The following is a 21252-nucleotide window of genomic DNA, read 5'->3' as shown; positions in this document are numbered from 1 at the left end:
AAATGCTCACCTTTAATTATTGCTGTTGCTTCAAAAATTCTGTGTGTGATTTTTAATTTCCAGCCCATTTCAAGCCAGCACTATAATATTTTTTAAACAATAGTTGACAAATCAAACAACCCAGCATGTTGGATAAAAACATTTAACCAAACCTGCTGGGTCAAAATAACCCAGCATGTGTTCTGTTTAATATTTACACAGTTCTGGGTTGCCAATAAGCCAAGTTGGGTTGTTTTAATCCAGCTTTTTTAGAGTGTGTTACACTTGAAATTGGTTGTTTGTTGTGTTTTAATGCATTGACTTTCTTAAAGGATTAGTTCACTTCCAGAACCAAAATGTACAGATAATGTACTCACCCCCTTGTCATCCACAATGTTCATGTCTTTCTTTCTTCAGTTGTAAAGAAATTATGTTTTTTGAGGAACACACTTCAGGATTTCTCTCCATATAATGGACTTCTATGTGCCACCAAGTTTGAACTTCCAAAATGCAGCTTAAACACAGCTTCAAAGGACTCTAAACGATCCCAGCCGAGGAAGAAGGGTCTAGCGATATCTAGCAAAACGATTGGTTCCCTTCCGGGAACTCGAGCTGCGTCATCAACGCTTTGGGGAATGCCATTGGCGAATCACGCTCTGAACGTAGTCTGTAACCAATCAAATGACGGGAGTGACGTCAACGGCGTGGTGACGTAAGCGACCAGGAAGTATAAAGCATGTGCGTTTGAAGCCGGCGTCAGCTTTTGTCATTCAGCAAAGCGCTATATGTTGGTCTGTTTGTCTGTTGAGTATTGCTGTTTTTCTGTGCCAGTTTGCACAACTTTATTTTGAGCAATATGTCAACCAAAAAGGGGGGAAAGTTTGACCTTAGAGCGGTTGAGCAGCCACACAGACGGTGTGTTCCTCCCTGCCAACGTTTTATTGTTTGTGGGGATACACACAGTCTGTGTGTAGTCTGCTTGGGAGCAGAGCATGCTTAGTCAGCCCTCGAGGGGGCTGGCTGCCCATAGTGCGATCATCTTCCACTGCGGGTGCTCCGTTCTCGGAAGGCTCTCTTTGAGGAGGGAGCCTTCACCAGCATTCCTCGTGGGTGTGGCCCCGCTTCCGCTGAGACGGAGCTGCAGCTGCACTCGTGGGGTTCGCAGCTCGATCTCTTACTGGATGCGGAAGCCCGCACTGCGGTTTCTTCCCTCCAGGAAGAGGCGTCAACGCTTCTCCTGTCTTCCTCTGAGGAGGTTCATGTGGAGAGTGTTGCAGAGAGTGCACAACCGCTCCCCCGATCCCCGCAGTATGAGGAGCTCTTGGAGGTGGTGACTAGTGCGGTTGCCAAGCTAAACATCAGCTGGCCCGCCGAGCAGACTCATGAGTCGCAGAAAAGCAAGCTTGACGAACGCTTTCTGCGGACTAAAACACCACCTCCAAGACAGAGCCTTCCATTTTTCCCAGATCTCCACAGTGAGCTGTCAAGATCGTGGGAAAAACCTTTTTCAGCCCGCTTATTCATCCCCTCCTCTGATTACTACGGTAATGTGGGAGGGGTGGATGAGCGCGGATATAAGATGATGCCACGGGTTGAACAGACGCTCGCCAGCTATCTGTCACCCGATTTGGCATCATCTTTGAAGGACGGATCCTTACCCTTCAAGCCACTCAAAACAACTTCGGGCTTGTTGGGTAAGGGGTACACGGCAGAAGGTCAGGCCGGTGCGTGCTTGCATTCGATGTCCATCTTGCAAGCGTACCAGGCTGACCTGCTCAAGGAATTTGATGACGGCGAGGAGGTAAACATCTCGGAGTTACGCCGTACAGCAGATTTGGCTCTCCGCACCACCAAGGAGACCGCCCGCGCTGTTGGGCGGTCTATGGCAGCCCTTGTGGCAGCGGAGAGACATCTGTGGCTGACCCTGTCCGATATGAAAGAAAAGGACAGGGTCCTCCTCCTGGACGCCCCGCTTGAGCCTTCTGGTCTGTTTGGCGACTCGGTTGCTTCAGTCATCAACAGATACCAGGAGGCTCGTAAACAAGTGGTGGCGTTCCAGCGATACCTCCCTCGCCCCATCTATTCCTCTGGGGCTGCTGGATGGGAGCTGGACTCCTCATACCGCGAGGTGCAAAAGAGGAGCGTTGCTTCCCGTACCCCTCCAGAAAGACCAAGACGGCGGGGTCAGCAGCGCTCCAAGCTGGGGGCTTCCAAGACAAAGCCCGACCTGAGGGTCGTGCTGCAGTCTAAGAGGTCCTCGGCTAAGCGGCCCTGACTCTTGTGGCCCAGGGCCATTGAGGGCAGCCCCTCACGGGGGGGAATGGGGTTCACCACAGTACATGGTGCCCATTCCTCCTCGGGGCCCTCAGGAGACCAGTCAGCTAACCCTGCAGGGCGCGGCAGTCTCCCGCGAACCTTTGCTGGTTTCTCCACCCGGCATCGTAGCAGAACCAGCGGGTTTGCCACCCCTACGGGGGTCCTCAGAGCAGTTAATTCGGGTGTTTTCTGCCAGTCAGCTGTTACAGGCCACCGAATTAATACCTAAAATAATACCAGAAACCAGTCTCAAGAGGCTGGTTCCCTTAGTACACTTTCAGGCAGCGTGGAAACTACTGCCGAATGTGTCTTCATGGGTCCTGCGTACTGTAGAGAAAGGTTTTTATATCCAGTTTGGCGCCCCGCCGCCACCTTTCAATGGGGTATTTCCTACTCTTGTGAGCCCCGAGCAGGGTCTGGTAATGGAACAGGAAGTAAATTCTCTTCTGAAGAAGGAGGCCATCGAGCTGGTCCCTCCTCAACACAGAGAGTCCGGGTTCTACAGCCGGTACTTCATTGTTCCCAAGAAGGATGGAGGGCTGCGGCCCATTCTAGATCTCAGACAGCTGAACTGCTCAGTTAGAAAACTGAGGTTCAAGATGTTAACTGTCAGTCATGTCGTGTCTCAAATCAGGTCTGTGGACTGGTTTGTCACGATAGATCTGAAAGACGTGTATTTTCACGTCTCCATCCTTCCTCAACACAGGAAGTTTCTCAGGTTCGCTTTCAGGGGCGAAGCTTACCAATACAGAGTTCTTCCTTTCGGCCTAGCACTCTCACCCCGAACTTTTACAAAGTGTGTGGATGCTGCTCTGGCTCCTCTGCAACTCCAGGGCATCCGCATACTCAACTACATAGACGACTGGCTGATTTTAACCAGCTCAGAACAGTTAGCGGCTCAACATCGAGATGTTGTTCTCACTCACATGAAAGAGCTGAGGTTGAGACTCAACACCAAGAAAAGTGTGCTGTCTCCATTACAGAGAACCACTTATCTAGGTGTCGTATGGGATTCGACCACGATGCAGGCACGTATGTCACCTGCTCGGATCAAGTCGATCCTTACTGCAGCAAATGCGGTCAAGCTAGGCCTGTCACTCACTGTCAAACAGTTCCAAGTACTGTTAGGTCTTATGGCAGCTGCATCCAACGTGATACCTTTTGGACTACTGCACATGAGGCCGCTACAGTGGTGGCTCAAAACCAAGGGGTTTTCCCCGAGGGGGAACCCATTCCGCAAGATCCGCAAGATCAAGGTCACGTGGCATTGCCTACGTGCCTTGGACATGTGGAAGAAACATTGGTTTCTATCTCAGGGCCCGGTATTGGGAGCTCCTTGTCGCCACATCACGCTAGCGACAGATGCTTCCCTCACCGGCTGGGGAGCGGTCATAAGTGGCCGCTCGGCCCACGGTCTGTGGAGCGGTCATCATCTCTCATGGCCCATAAACTGTCTAGAGATGCTGGCTGTATTCAATGCCCTAAAGCACTTTCTCTCAGACCTGAGAGACCGTTACGTGTTGGTCCACACCGACAACACGGCAGTGGTGTATTACATCAATCACCAGGGGGGTATGTGTTCACGCCTCTTGTACAAGCTGGCGTACCATATCCTCCTGTGGTCACAGGGAAAACTCCTCTCATTAAGAGCAGTTCATATCCCTGGACGTCTCAATGTGGGATCAGACGTCTTGTCAAGGCAGGGGCCGAGGCCCGGGGAATGGATGCTTCATCCGGAAGTAGTGAAGCAGATCTGGAGAGTGTTTGGCCAGGCTCAGGTGGACCTCTTTGTGACCCGAGAGACATCCCAATGTCCCCTCTGGTACTCTCTAGTTCCTCCAGCGCCTCTTGGACTGGACGCCATGGTACAGACGTGGCCGAGGCTCCCTCTACAAGGAAACGTTATGGCCTTAAGTGGAAATTGTTCACCTCATGGTGTAGAGAATGCCAACTAGACCCAGTTCACTGCCCGATTGGTACAGTACTGGAGTTTCTGCAGTCTCGCCTTTCCACAGGGTTAGCCCACTCCACCTTGAACGTGTACATGGCGGCTATATCGGCCTACCACGCCCCTCTTGGTGGCCTGTCAGTGGGTAGAAACCCCTTGGTCACACGTTTCCTTTGCGGTGCACTCAGGTTGAGGCCTTGAGTAAGACCGAAGGTCCCTACATGGGATCTCGCTGTGGTGCTTGAAGCCCTCTGTAGGCCTCCATTTGAGCCTATAGAGGAGATCTCTGATCGTATGCTTACTATCAAGACAGCCTTGCTTCTTACGGTCCCCCTAAGAGGGGGCACCCTGCAACGAAACCTACTATCAGTAGATGGATCGTGGATGCCATATCTACTGCTTACGAGTCCTCTGGCCTCCCATCAAGGCTTGGCTGCCTCTAAAGCTCTGGCAGCAGGTGTCCCTATCCAGGACATCTGCAGTGCTGCGGGTTGGTCCTCACCTTTAACATTCGTCAGGTTCTATGAACTTGAACTTAGAGCCACTCCTGGCTCCTCTGTCCTTGAGTGACAGATATTTGTCCCTCGTGTCCTGGCAGTTTCCCAGGCCGAGGTGTATTCTGGAGTCAGACCTCAGTTTCAGTAGCCATGTCAAAGCAGTAACTAAATCAGCATGCTATCATCTCAAAAACATTGCAAGAATTAGATGTTTTGTTTCCCGTCAAGACTTGGAGAAACTTGTTCATGCCTTTATCACTAGCAGGGTGGACTATTGTAATGGTCTCCTCACCGGCCTTCCCAAGAAGACCATTAGACAGCTGCAGCTCATACAGAACGCTGCTGCCAGGATTCTGACTAGAACCAAAAAATCAGAGCATATCACACCAGTCCTCATGTCCTTACACTGGCTTCCAGTTATGTTTAGGATAGATTTTAAAGTACTTTTACTTGTTTATAAAGCACTCAATGGCCTAGGACCTACACACATTGCAGATATGCTCACTGAATATAAACCTAACAGACAACTCAGATCACTAGGATCGAGTCAGTTAGTAATATCAAGGGTTCACACAAAACAAGGGGAATCCGCTTTTAGCTATTATGCCGCCCGCAGTTGGAATCAGCTTCCAGAAGAGATCAGATGTGCTAATACATTAGCCACATTTAAATGCAGACTCAAAACTCATCTGTTCAGCTGTGCATTTATTGAATGAGCACTGTGCTACGTCCGAAAAGATTGCATTATTTTATGTATAATCATTTTACTGTATTAATTAATTTTAAATCATTTTTTTTTTAAATCATCTTAAATGTTCTTAAATTTTGTTTTTATTGTTGTGATTATTATAAATTTGTATGATTTTTATGCTATTATGATTTTAATTCCTTTTATGTACAGCACTTTGAATTACCATTGTGTATGAAATGTGCTATATAAATAAACTTGCCTTGCCTTGCATTGCCTCTTGTTCTGGTGGTTCCCCAGACAGAGGTGTAATATCACTCTTGTCCTAGCAATTTCCCTAGGCAGAGACTTTGATCCCTCCTTGTCCTGGCAGTTTCCCCAAGTGGAGGTGTATTCTCTCCCTCTTGTTCTGGCGGTTCTCCAGACAGAGGCGTAATACTACTCGCATCCTGGCAATTTCCCCAGGTGGAGATCTTCCAGTGTCCTGGCAGGTTCACCAGGCACTCCTTATGTCCCTCTTGCTCTGGCAGTTTCCCAGACAGAGGTGTAATTCTACTCTAGCCCTAGTGATTTCTAGGCACTCTTTATCCTCGTGTCCTGGCAGTTTCCCAAGCCGAGCCATATATTCTCCCTCTTGTTCTGGCGGTTCCCCAGACACAGGTGTAATACCACTCTTGTCCTAGCAATTTCCCTAGGCAAAGACTTTTGATCCCTCCTTGTCCTGGCAGTTTCCCCAGGCGGAGGTGTACTACCACTCTCGTCCTGGCAATTTCCCCAGGCGGAGACTTTTCCAGTGTCCTGGCACGTTCACCAGACACTCCTATTTTTCCCTCTGCGTTCTGGCGGTTCCCCAGACAGAGGCGTATTATCACTCTCGTCCTGGCAATTTTCCCAGGTAGAGATCTTCTAGTGTCCTGGCAGGTTCACCAGGCATTCCTTATGTCCCTCTTGCTCTGGTGGTTCCCCAGACAGAAGTGTATTACCACTCTTGTCCTAGCAATTTCCCTAGGCAGAGATTTATTCTTCCTGTCCAGGCAATTTCCCCAGGCGTACATTTCCTATACCCTGGCATGTTCCACCAGGCACATCTCTTACCACCCTTGTCCTAGCAGACCCTAGGCAGGGACTTGGAATTCTGGGGGCATGGACATCTCTTTCCCCAAAGCGTTGATGACGCAGCTCGAGTTCCCGGAAGGGAACGTCTCAGGTTACGTATGTAACCCTGGTTCCCTGAGGGAACGAGACGCTGCGTCAAGGACCATAATTCCCGCATCCCTGCGGCGCTCGCTTCATTCCAAGAGGCTGACACCGGCTTCAAATGCACGTGCTTTATACTTCCTGGTTGCTTACGTCACCACACCGGTGATGTCACTCCCGTCATTTGATTGGTTACAGACTACGTTCAGAGCGTGGTTCGCCAGTGGCATTCCCCAAAGTGTTGATGACGCAGCGTCTCGTTCCCTCAGGGAACCAGGGTTACATACGTAACCTGAGACGTTATTTTTGAAACAAATTGACAATTCATATACTTTTTAACTTCAAATGCTTGCCGTGTCTCCTCTCTGCAATGTGAATGCGTAGTCTGCATGATCCGGGCCAATACAGTTAGTTTACGTTGAAAAACTCCCATCTCGTTTTCATCTTAAACTTCAAAATCATCCTACTGTACAACTCTGTTTTACCTTTTTTAGTAAAAGGCGTTTGATCTTCTTTGTATGTTCACTTTGTAAATACTAGGTCTGCAATAATGTAGGATGATTTTAAAGTTGGGGAACAAAACGAGATGGGAGTTTTTTTGACATACCTTAAAATAACAACCGTTTCACAAGATAAGAGCCTTTTTCCTCAGCTGGGATCGTTTAGAGCCCTTTGAAGATGCGTTCAAACTGCATTTTGGAAGTTCAAACTTGGGGGCACCCAATGTTTTCCTCAAAAAAAACCATAATTTCTTTACAACTGAAGAAAGAAAGACATGAACATCTTGGATGACAAGGGGGTGAGCACATTATCTGTAAATTGTTATGAAGGTGAACTAATCCTTTAAGGTGTATCAATGATAGGGGTGAGCGGGGCACAACCTAATGCGGGGTTAATTGTAACACACGTGGTTCAAATATTTCCACACACTCTAGCATAACCAAATTTACGGTATTTACTAGTTGCCATAGCAACACTATGCAGAGAAAAAAAGAGTGCCAAAATTCAAAAGCATTTTGAAGATATCGCTGAATATTTATTTTACCATAGTAAAAGTACATTTCTGGCTGAAGTAAACTTTTCATTTCAGTTTTTAGTATTCATTTAAAATTAGACAAAACAGCTATTATGTTAATCTATAATTTGTTATTTATCAGTTTAGATAGTTTGTTAATGCTTGGCAAACCAGCAGAAGAAACTAAACTGTTTTAAACTCCAGTCGCGCAGATGGGGAACGTTGTAACACTGTGTGACAATATGCCCCGCTGTTATTAAACTATGTGCTATTCTATGACATTAGCGGTTCAATTGACGCTATTTACTTTTAAGGATTTTGATAAGAAACCACAAGAAACAGGTGAATAAAGACTGACAATCAATGTTTAATGTTCAGAAGTTATTATTTCAAGAAATGTAAAGCATTTTGGCTGGTTTATGTGTGTGGTGTTCTATGAGAGCTGCGTGTGGAGGGAGGAGAGTGTTTTTCTGAATGTCTAAATGTGTTTCATTTATTTGTCCACATTGTTTTGAACTACTGTACAGCTGTGTGTTGCGATCAGGGCCGTTCAAAGCATTGTAGCGATGTGTTCATAGTCAAACTCCAAAATTAGATCATTTTTATTAAAAAAAAAGTCATTACTTCATTTGAAAGAGTTAACACATGTATTTTACTGACAAAATATTTTAGCTTGTTGTGTATATATATTTTTTTTCATTCAATCAGATAACATTTTAAGCTGTCATATGGTCGTGTTACAACGTGCCCCTCCGATGTTACAATGTACCCCACCTACGGGGCATGTTGTCACGTTTCACTTCCTTTCTTTTGAGGTAAATAACGAAAAACGTATACACTGTAAATATGAAACAAAGCGATATATTTGTACTATACAAGTGTTAAAATAATGTGGATAAAAATTGTACTCTGAACCCCAAGTAGATTTACATAAACCGCGAAATTCAAAAAGTGTTAGGTTGTGCCCCGCTGTCCCCTATTATTATGTTTCATAACTGTGGTTAGAATTATTAATGTGATCATATGACACATTATAAGGTGCATTACAAGTCAATATTTATGCACTAAATTACTTTTGATCACACTTTAGTTTGAGAATCAATTCTTACTATCTTTGCCTCAGTAACTCATAATTAGCTGCTTATTAAGTTAGGTAGTTGTTTAGGTATGGGGTGGATTAAGGAATCTAAAATATGGTCATGCAGAATAAGGCATTAATATATGCTTTATGGGTACTAATAAACAGCCAATAGTAATATGCATGCTAATAAGCAACTAGTCAATTGTCTCCTATACTAAAGGGTTACCAGTCATACTTCATTTTAAGGTCCAATTCTCGCTATTAACTAGGGCTTTTGTTGATTTAAATAAAATAATAATTACAGTAATGAAAATGAACTGAGAATATGAAAATTGCAAAAAGCATTAAACAAACAGTAAACAAACTATTAAACTAGTTCATTCTGTGTAACAAACAGCCTAGCCTAGCTATAACCATTTAGGAGTAGTTATGAACATTGTGTTGAGTGCATAAACTCTACAAAAATAGGCTTCCTTATCCTCAGTGAAAACATAATGCCTTGTGTTTCTTTCTTAAGATTTTGGGGGGGGGGGGGGGGTGAAATGTGTTTTCATAAGATGGAGGTGTTTAGACTCCTCGTTGCCTGAGAAAGTCTGTGTCCAGTCAAGCCTGCAGACCCGTACCTCTGCCCTCCCACAAATCAACCTGATTACACTAATTAATGAGACACATCTACTGAAACTCCCACAGGCCTGATGAGGAATGGCCTAACTGCTGGACATGACACACACACACACACGCGCACACACACACACACACACACACACACACACACACACACACACACATGTTGGGTTTACATGTTTTATGGGGACATTCCATAGGCGTAATGGTTTTTCTACTGTACAAACCGTACTTTCTATCGCCCTACACCTACCCTACACCTAAACCTAGCCCTCACAGGAGATTGTGCATACTTTTACTTCCTCAAAAAAACTCATTGTGCATGATTTATAAGCCTGTTTCCTCATGGGGACCTGAGAAATGTCCCCACAAGGTCAAAATCTACTGGTATTACTATCCTTGTGGGGACATTTGTATGGAAGCAAATTAGTCTCATTAATAATTCACGCAAAAGACACGATGCACACATGCGTGTATCAATTCACCTGCACGAAAAAAAAATATTCACAAAAAAACAGTTCACGTGCAAAAAAAAAATAATATATATATTTATTAAATACGTTTCACAAATTGCAAAACACAATTCAAAGATTTACAACTGTGTACAACAATTTTGAATGTTTAAAAATCACGAGTGTATCCCGGACTGTGAATGTACGAATAGCCTTTTTTGCATGTGTGTTTTTGAGACTTTCCTGGCAGCGAACTCCTCCTACTGGGGTCACTCGTACATTTTAGCCAATCAGATTTGAGCCTGTCGATCGGCCAATCATAACCCGCTGTGGGCGTGCCTACCTTACGTTACATCATCAGTGCGAGTCCATAGTTCCAGAATCCAGATACGATTCAGCTGTTGATTGTTTCATTTAAGGTAACTAGCCTAGTAAAGGTGTATTGTTTTATTTTGCATGCTTAAAAACTAAAGGTAAAGTCGGTCGTTTAGACACACTCGTTAACGTGACCAGTGTAAGCCAGCGGCTGCTTTGAAAACGGATAGTGTTGCCAAAGATGCTGTCTTGTGTTAGCCACAATGTCCTGTATATTGGCCAAAATGAAGAAAGAATTCTGTTCATTGCCATGTTTTTTGTTTAACAACGCTGGGTGTAGCTCCCACTTAGCACTGACCCTGCCTTTATTATTATAGCTTTATGTAATGATGAACTCACAAGAACTCAGTGTATGAACAAAGGTGTGTTTGTACTAACCATTTGTGCAACTGGATGCAGTGTTTAATTAAAACACACTAATCATTTCCCTTGCATTTTTCAGGATTTAACACTTTGTGAACACATCTGGATGACAGATACAGACCTCTTCATTCACATTAATCTTTATCTCTTTTATGTACTTTACCTTTATGCATTTTTTTTAAATGTAATCAACATTCATTTACTTTTTTAAAATATTACATTATTGTGATTAACCATGTTTAATTTTATGTTGAGCAGTGATGTAAAAATCTTTGAGATTACAATACACAAGATGATGTTGGTTAGCAGATGTTAGGTTAGCAAAATTGGGTTAGGTTATTGTATTTGCTTCAGTATTACCAGTTGTGTAATTTGCTGGTCAGTCAAACAGACTGATCATAAAAAGGAATGCACCAAAGATTATTCAGTAAACTTCATTCAAGTTCCGACTTGTTTTGAATGTTTTAATTCTGACATAAAACCAGAACATTTACCAATGCATAAAAAATATTTATGCCTTAACAAATACAAAGTCATAGAGTACCATTCTAAAAGAAATGTAGTAATAATGCATGACTTACATCAGTTGAAACTGTCAAAATGGATGGGTTCCAGCATGACTGTTTTGAAAGAGTTACAGTTCCAAATGAAACTTCTAGATTCACAACACCTCATAATTTGTGGCAGAGGTTGAATTAGGAGCAGCTACTTGTACATCATAAGCCTCACAATTCTGAAATAAATAGTATCTGCAGGCTGCAACGTAAACAAACTTAAATTAAATGTACATGGTTTACAATGTGTGTGTTATTACATCGTCATCAGCTGAATGCGTGCCATCGTAGGATTTGAGACACAAGACAAGTTTTGCTCTTACAGCTCTTTCCTGTTTTCAATAAAAAAACAAAACCACAAGAGACTGCTTGAAAAATATCATTTTCATTTTCTATTTATTTACATGTCCCATCTGTAAAAACCTTATTTTATGCTTTACATTGAATTTATAATTTTGATATCTTTTTGCGGTATGGTATCCACGTGAATGATTCTTTATTAAATAAACATAACAATCGATAAATATTAAAACATAATACACTCTGAGCAGCTGCTGGCTTACACTGGTCACGTTAACGAGTGTTTCTAGACGACCGATTTTTAAGTAAGCATGCAGTATAAAACAAAATGAAACAATCAACAGCTGAATCGTATCTGGATTCTGGAACTATGGACTCGCACTGATGATGTAACGTAAGGTAGGCACGCCCACAGCGGGTTATGATTGGTCGATCGACAGGCTCAAATCTGATTGGCTAAAGTGTACGAGTGACCTGCGTGGGAGGAGTTCGCTGCCAGGAAAGTCTCAAAAACACACACGCAAGTCTAAAAAATACACACGCAAAAAAGGCTATTCGTACATTCACAGTCCGGGATACACTCGTGATTTTTAAACATTCAAAATTGTTGTACACAGTTGTAAATCTGTGAATTGTGTTTTGCAATTTGTGAAACGTATTTTATGAATTTATATTCTTATTTTTTGCATGTGAATTGTTTTTTGTGAATATATATATATATATTTTTCGTGCACGTGAATTGGGACACGCATGTGTGCATCTTGTCTTTTGCGTGAATTATTAATGAGACTAATTTGCTTCCATACATTTGGTCCCCACAACGTGATGAATACCAGGTGCACACACACACACACACACACACACACACACACACACACACGCACACACACACACACACACACACACACACACACACACACACACACACACACACACACACACACACACAGCAGAAAGAGACACATCCGCTGAGAACTGAAGTTTGACCTCTGATATAAATGTAATCTGTTTCACTCAGGACTGAGAGAGAGATACAGCAGCAGAAAAACACACAGCAAAGGAAAAAGGCCAAAGGAAAAAATACAGAATGATTAATGAATACAGTGAAAAAAGAGGAAGACTGAAAAGAACAAGTGTGTATTTGTTGGCGCGCAGTGTCTATTATGTAATATTAATAAGGTACAAGTTGATTTTGAATATATCAAGCTTAGAATGATGTCTCAATACTTTATTAAATGTTAATTTAGCATATTTATGATTTAATCAACATTTAGTTACACTTTTAATGAAGCCTGTGAATATAATACATTCTAAAAGCGTATTAGCAATGCCTTGAATAATATAATATAATGTAATATAATATTTAGAGACAGATGTAGTATGTATGTATTTATTTGTTTGTTTGTAATGATACGGTTATCTGTATGCTATCCATATACAGTATCTGCATGATAACAACTCCTTGAGTAGAGAGAAAGATGTATTATATTGTAATATAAATATTCAAAGATATACATACAAAATTATCCAGAGCAATACAGACAGAGCAGTAATGCACACCTATGCACCCTCAACATAAGATAACAGAAATAAAGACATCTGCCATAATAGCAACATGTGTGTGGTGTAAAGTTTGTTCAGGGACCATGTTCTTCTGCTGCTGCTGGTGAACAAGATGAATAGAGTCTCAGAGCACCTTTGACAGTGATACATTACGAAGTCCAAAAGCAAGGTTACAACACAAGTACATTTATACTACAGTTGTGTCCAGTTAACTTCAGCCAAACAAACAACACACACTCCTCAGAGGACCAGAGAATAAAGCCAAAATGTGATTATACGAGACTACTTGACTCTGTTTGGCTCATCCTTGATTCAATTTGAACTAAATAAAATTGTGGTTTTCAATTTTTTTTTTGTCCATCTTTGTTATCTTTGAGCTCATCTATCTGCTAGAGTACACATAACAGTAACATCACTATAGACTTGTTCAGACTGTCAGCCCAAATTTTTATGCAAATCCGATCATATTTAGGTATTTTGAACAGAAACGAACTACATGGAATCCGATTTGTGCAAATCCGCTAAGACAAAAAAATAATTTTTCCGCTTGACTTGCAGTTCACAACAACACAAGCTTGTTTCTGCAAAGTTGTGTTTTCAACAAAAACTTCTGACGTGTTTAAAGGAGTAGTTCACTTTCAGAACAAAAATGTACAGATAATGTACTCACCCCCTTGTCATCCAAGATGTTCATGTCTTTCTTTCTTCAGTCGTAAAGAAATCATGTTTTTTGAGGAAAACATTTCAGGATTTCTTTCCATATAATGGACTTTTTTTTTTTAAACCATCACAGCCAAGGAAAGAAGGGTCTTATCTAGCAAAACGATTGGTTATTTTCTAAAAAAAAAATTAAAAAAAATACAATTTATGTACTTTTTAACCTCAAATGCTTGTCTTGTCTAGCTCTGCGTGTACTCTCTGTATTCCGGTTCATGACAGTTAGGGTATGTCGAAAAACTCCCGTCTCATTTTCTCCTCCAACTTCAAAATTGTCATACATCACTGTTTTACCTTTTTTTGTAAATGGTGTTTGATCTTATTTGCACACTCACTTTGTAAACACTGGGTACTTCTGCACCGATGTAGAATGATTTTAAAGTTGGAGGAGAAAATAAAACGGGAGTTTTTCGACATACCCTAACTGTCATGAACCGGAATACACAGAGTTCACACAGAGCTAGGCAAGACGAGTGTTTGAGATTAAAAAGTATATAAGCTGTAAATGTTTTTAGAAAATAACCAATCATTTCGCTAGATAAGACCCTTATTCCTCGGCTGGGATCATTTAGAGTCCTTTGAAGCTGCATTTAAAATGCATTTTGGAAGTTCAAACTCGGGGGCACCGTAGAAGTCCATTATATGGAGAGAAATCCTGAAATGTTTTCTTCAAAAAACATAATTTCCTTACGACTGAAGAAAGAAAGACCATGGATGGCAAGGGGGTGAACTATTCCTTTAAGTTTTACGTGGCATGAAAACGTGAAAGAGCTTTGTCAAATCAGATTTAACCAGTCAGACTGAAACGGATTTCCAGGAATCCAATCTTAATAGGATTCCAAACCATATATGAATGTAGCTTGAAATGGATTTGCACAAATCGGATTTCATGTAGTTCGTTGCTGTTTAGACTACCTAAATACGATCAGATTTCAATCAGATTTGCATAAAAATTGGATTTGGGCTGATAGTCTGAACGAGGCTTTTGAGCTCATCTATCTGCTAGAGTACACATATAGTAGCATCACTATATAGCCTCATTCAGACTGTCAGCCCAAATCTGATGTTTATGATAATCCGATCAAATTTAGGTCTGAACAGCAACAAACATGAAATACGATTTGTGCAAATCCATTTCAAGGTACATTCATATATGCCTTGGAATCCTATTCAAATCGTATTCCTGGAAATCTGTTTCAGTCGGACCGATCAGATCGGATTTGGCAAAGCTTTTTCACGCTTTCACGCAGAAAGCTGGAATGTGCAACTTTATTTTGTGCTGCCATCTCTGCTGGTTTGAAAACTCAAAGAGGTGCGTATACTAGCCATATATTGTCTTTTCCAGCTTGACTTGCAGTTTGCAACAACTCAAGCTTGTTTCTGCAAAGACGTTTGTTATGTTTTCCAAAAAAAAAGTTTACGTTTTACGTGGCATGAAAACATGAAAAAGCTTTACCAAATCCGATCTGACCGGTCAGACTGAAACGGATTTCCAGGAATCCGATTTGAATAGGATTCCAAACCACATACGAATGTATTTCGAAACAAATTTGCACAAGACTGTCAGCCCAAATCCGATTGTTATGCAAATCCGATCATATTTAGGTAGTCTGAACAGCAATAAACTATGTGAAATCCGATTTGGGCAAATCCGTTTCATGCTACATTCATATAGCCTATTTAGACTGTCAGCCCAAATCTGATTTTAATGCAAATCCAATTGAAATCCGATCATATTTAGGTAGTCTGAACAGCAACAAACTACATGAAATCTGATTTGTGCGAATCTGTTTTAAGCTACATTCATATGTAGTTTGGAATCCTATTCAAATCAGATTCCTCAAAATCCGTTTCAGTCTGACCGGTCATATCAGATTTGGTGAAGCTTTTTTGCGTTTTCACGCCACGTAAAACGTAAACATGTCAGACGTTTTTTTGGAAAACATCATAAACATCTTTGCAGAAACAAACTTGTGTTGTTGTGAACTGCAAGTCAAGCAGGAAAAGACATGGCTAGTATGCACACCTCTTTGAGTTTTGAAACCAGCGGAAAAGGCAGCACAGAATAAAGTCACACATTCCAGCTTCATGCTTTTCTGCCGCAGCTTCAGAAGATGAAATATAATCAGCGTGACGGCAACATTGTCATATCGCAAGACAGCATCTATATTGCCAACTGTATCACTGTTAGTGTTGTTTGTAGCATTGCCATAGAAACCAACGCACATTCCGTGAAACGAAAGAGCGCTTATGGACACACAAATCGGACATGAACAGTTGTGATACGCTGTGTGGACAGTCAGTTACTCAAATCAGATTCTATCCAGATATGGACACAAAATCGGATTTGGACTGACAGTCTGAACGAGGCTTAAGGCATCCCATAATATAATGCATGTGTTTCCATGGTTACTGGGAAAAAACAAACAAACAAACAGTAAAATCTTAGTAAATTAATTCACTCTGGCACCTTGAAAATCTGTCAGAAAGCAGGCAAAAAACAGTGATTTTCATAAGAATCCACACAACCTCATACTTGAGTGGTCTCAAGAGCATTTTAATGCTAAACATTTTAGATTAACATTTAATATCAGACTAATGAGGAAGAAAATAGGGTCCACTCACCCGCACACTTGGTTCTGCTGACCAGCGGGGGTCCAGGCGGACCGGTCCCACCCTCTCCGGGCCGGGTGAGGAGAACACTGATGCGATATTCTGTATCTGGCTCCAAGTGCCAGACTTTATACGTCAGTGAGTTGACTCCGTGTGTTTCAGACCAGGGCGAGTGGCTGGCCCGGTACACGATCTCTCTGCGGATCACCGGCCCGTCGCCCACTATAGAGTTAGTGTTGAGCTGGATGATCAGGTAGGTGGGGCCAGAGCGCAGCAGCTGGGGCGGAGCTATCGGTGTGGGCGGGACTGCAACAGAGTACAGGAAAAAAAGAAAAAGGATAACACTTTAGTATAGGGAACAATTCTCACTATTAACTAGTTATTTATTAGCATGCCTATTAACATATTGGCTGTTTATTAGTATGTATAAAACACCTATTCTGCATGACCATATTCTACATCCCCAATCCCTGAACTTAGAAACTGCCTTATGAACTAATAAGCAGCAAATTAGAATTTACTGAGGAAAAAAAAATCCATAGTTAGTGGTTTGTTAATAATGAGAACTGGACCTTCAAATAAAGTGTGACTAAAAAAAATGTTTTGAGTCAGGATGCACACGGACAGAAATCACTTATTATTTGCTTTATCTGGCTATATATGGTGACAGATTACAACAAAAATAACCCACAATGAAGCATGCGACTCAAAGTTTTTAGATCAAACTAAAATGAATCAAAATAAACTTCATGAGACCATTTCTAATGTTGGGATTCTTCAGAAAGATCTCCAGAGCCAGCAGTGACAACTCAAGGTCTGACTGACTTTACCACATTTAACTCTTGTCGACTCTTGTGGAACAAATATTGTGACTGGACGAGCCAAGTTTATGAACACAAAATAAGCATCCTTTTTGCAGTTTAGTTTTAATAAATGTTCCATCTGGACTGTTCTTACAGTATATTTTTATTGCACATTGAACCCTTTTCAAAGAATCATCAAAGAAATGTTTTAAAATCTGAATTTGACCCCTTTATTGTCTTATAAAATTACAGGTGGAATCCTATTAAAATGCCTGGATTTTGGATTTTGACAAAACAAATTTCACAAAGTAACAGTAAATGTGTCACAAGGATGGTCTGAGACGAGCGGATCCATACGCAGCATTTAATTGTACAGGCAAACAAACACAAAGGACAGGACGACGGAGGCTCAAATCGTGACAAAATGTAACTGTACAGTAAACATATATTTAGTTTGGTAATTTAATAACTCTTTTATTTCTAATCTTAGAAAATATTAGTCTCAAGTATTAAAAAGCATCTTTTTTTGAATATCTAATATTTATTACAATATATATTAAACAGACTGGATACAAAACGACTTTTATTCAAGTTTTCAAGTTCAAGTAGCTTTATTGGCATGACATTTGTGTGAGTATTGCCAAAACATTTTAGATGTGTAAATGATGAGTATAATTACATCATCAAGGTAATAAAGGAGACAATAAATGAGTAATAAACAAGTAAACAAATAATTATGCAACTAAACATTTGATTTAAACAAACTGAAGCCAACTAAAACCAATTACGCAATGTTGAACAAACTGAGTAATATTAAGTTATGTGCTATACAGTGCCTTGCAAACGTATTCAAACCCCTTCATAGTTTGCACGTTTTATGTTGCTGCCTTATGTTAAACTGTTTTAAATTACTTTTTTCCCCACATCAATCTACACTTCATGGGTATTTCCATTTATCTTTTGATTACTATGGCATTAATACTGCATGAAATGATCTCAGATCGAAGGGAATTAGAATAAAATACAGAAAAAATGCAGTGGAAGGTTAGGTAGAAGCAACTTTAATGCATTAAAAGCATATTTCTCACTACATTTCGGTGGTGGTAATATGCTAATAAACTAAACAGACAGACTTTTTTTTACTAATAACTGACAGTGTCACATTCAAACGGTTTAAACGTGTATCCTGATTGCTCAGTCGTTCTAATCTCTCAATTTAAATTAATCATCATCTCTGTATGAGATGCCATCAGTAGAACAGTATGACTGTGAAACCTTGACTTTCAATATTGCAGTTAATCACACTGCTGCATAAAAATCAAATATGAATCAAGTTAATGAAAGCACAGATGCAGATAAAAATACTGCATCTGTATTTAAAGATCAAATAAAAATACCTGAACACAGTACCAAATTCCCTTCACATGAGAAGCATCTGCACCTCACACTTGCCTGCTAACAATAGTCTTACAATTGGAAAGCTGATGGTCCTATTTAACCCCACTGAGAAGCAGCCTATTATGAGCAGCACCTAACAGACCCTTATTATTCCAGTCGAAATGGACAAGATGTTCCAGGACTTGATGGACCTGCTATGTTTAGCACAATATAAGGTATAACTTCAGGAGCATCTTGGGTTGGCAATTCCAGAAATTTATGAGTATTTATTGTATTATTATTTGAATAAAAATTCAGTAATTGTAAAATGGAATTTATCCCTGAGATCAAAACTGAGTTTGCAGCATCATTATTTCAGTCTTCAGTGTCACATGATCTGTCAGAAATCATTCTAATATGCTGATTTAATGATCAGTAAAAATGTCTAAATAGTGTTAATGTTTAAAACAGTTCACATTAGTTTGTGGAAACCATAATCTAGCTAACAACTTTCGAATGACAGCATTTATAGGATCAGCTTTAGATCTGACACAGAATTTGGCATGATTTTTGGCAATTTTCTGGAATTGCCAAGCCATGATGCTCCTGAAGTTATACCTTATATTGTAGTCGATCATAGCCTTTGTTTGATTAATTTAGCATTTTCAAATCATCCAATTTATCACCTGAAATAAAATCTATATTAAACAGTTCAAGCTTATCACAATGTTAGTTTAAACATTTGACCTATATAAATATGGGCTGTTAGACCCATATCCAATCATTTGTGTGGAAAGTGGAAGTTAAAGCGCACTTACAGGACTTGGAGGTGCCAACGCAATCACTTGAACTGGAAACAACTTAAAATATGCCAGAATTTTTTGCTCATAAAGGTATTATTCAGAACTGTGAACGGTCTACGTTTAATTGCGTGCACTCACAATATCAACAAAACTTTGTGCTTTTATAAAATAAAGGAGGATGCGCTTTCTGCCATCTCGGCCAGAAGCGCTTCACAATGATGAACTGAACCTTAGCGGATAGCCTACTTTGCTTTACATACAAGATAAATATAGCTATAGAATGTTCTGAAATTATTACTTTAAAATGAAATAATATAAATCGAAAACAAACACTGTTTTATTAGGCTATGTAATCCGTAAAGATGCAATTCTCTCTCTAAATTCTCTCTAAATGCAATTCTCTCTAACTAATATGAATGTTTAAAACAGTTCATATTAGTTAGTGTAAACCATAATCTAGCTAACAACTTTCAAATGACAACGTTTAAAGGATCAGCTTTAGATCTGACACAGAATTTGTCATGATTTTTGGCAATTTTCTGGAATTGCCAAGCCAAGCTCCTGAAGTTATACCTTATATTGCAGTCGATTATAGTCTATGTTTGATTAATTCAGCCTTCTCAAATCATCACGACTTGCCTGAATGAAATTTATATTAAACAGTTCAAGCATATCACAGTATTAGTTTAAAAGTTTAACCTATATAAATGTGGGCTGTTAGACCCAAATCCAATCGTTTGTGCGGAAAGTGGAAGCTAAAGCACACTTACAGGACTTGGAGGCACCAGTGCGATCACTTGAACTGGAAACAACTTGAAATGTGCCGTAATTTTTGCTCATAAAGGTAAGAGTAATATATAATTCGGAACTGTGAAGGGTTTACATTTATTTGTGTGCACTCACAATATCAACAAAACGTTGTGCTTTTATAAAATAAAGACAATAAAGTGTCACGGTTCTCACATCTGCCGTGTCCTCAGGTCGCGTCATCTGTGTGTGTGTGTGTGTGTCATTATGTTGTGCGTCACGCTCATTCAGCGCAGCTGCCAATCAGTCCCACACAGGTGTCCCTCATTTCACATGACTATTTAATCTCACCGCATTCTCTTCTCCCTCGTCTGACAGTTCACTCAGGATCTGGATTTGTGGATGTACGTTTGGGTTTTGTCTTCGTCTGTGATCATCGTGTGTGTTGTGTTCATCGTGGGATCGCACCCCCAGGGGTCTTCCAGGCACTCGTCAATGACGTGTTGAGAGACATGGTCGATCAGTTCATATATGTCTACCTGGACGACATATTGATTTTTTCTTCTTTTCTCCAGGAACACGTTCAACACGTCAGACGAGTGCTTCAGCGGCTGTTAGAGAATGGGCTTTTTGTCAAGGCGGAGAAATGCGATTTTCATGCACAGTCTGTTCCTTTCCTAGGGTACATCGTGTCGGCCGAGGGTGTGCGCATGGATCCCGAGAAGGTTAGAGCTGTGGTGGATTGGCCAACCCCAGATTCCCGTAAGGCCCTGCAGAGGTTTCTGGGTTTTGCCAATTTTTACCGGCGTTTTATTCGCAATTTCAGCCAACTAGCCGCACCTCTGACTGCCTTGACCTCCCCCCGAACGACGTTCAGGTGGTCAGACGCAGCGGAAGCTGCGTTTGCCAAACTGAAAAGTCGCTTCGTTTCGGCTCCCATTCTTGTCACCCCTGATCCTTCACGTCAGTTTGTGGTGGAGGTCGATGCGTCAGAGGTGGGGGTAGGTGCGGTGCTTTCCCAGCGCTCACCCACGGACGACAAGATGCATCCCTGCGCGTTTTTCTCACATCGTATGTCGCCAGCTGAGTCAAATTACGATATTGGTAACAGAGAGCTGTTGGCAGTCAAACTAGCATTGGAGGAATGGCGCCACTGGTTGGAAGGGTCGGGGGTACCTTTTATCGTTTGGACCGATCACAAGAATCTAGAATACATCAGAACTGCTAAAAGACTAAACTC

General features: G+C 41.1%; 1 protein-coding gene across 1 annotated transcript in view; it reads right to left on the bottom strand.

Annotated features, from left to right (window-relative positions):
• The window catches only part of ptprua (protein tyrosine phosphatase receptor type Ua), a 404456-nt gene that overhangs the window by 135200 nt on the left and 248004 nt on the right, over positions 1 to 21252 (bottom strand). Inside the window, exon 8 of the mRNA XM_073821437.1 lies at positions 16295 to 16588. Within this exon, the coding sequence (XP_073677538.1) occupies positions 16295 to 16588 (294 nt within the window). The remainder of the gene's footprint in view (positions 1 to 16294; positions 16589 to 21252) is intronic.

The sequence above is a fragment of the Garra rufa genome, chromosome 17 (assembly GCF_049309525.1).
Source record: "Garra rufa chromosome 17, GarRuf1.0, whole genome shotgun sequence".
In the NCBI taxonomy this organism is placed as follows: domain Eukaryota; kingdom Metazoa; phylum Chordata; class Actinopteri; order Cypriniformes; family Cyprinidae; genus Garra; species Garra rufa.
This window is presented reverse-complemented; position numbering and strand designations above follow the sequence as displayed.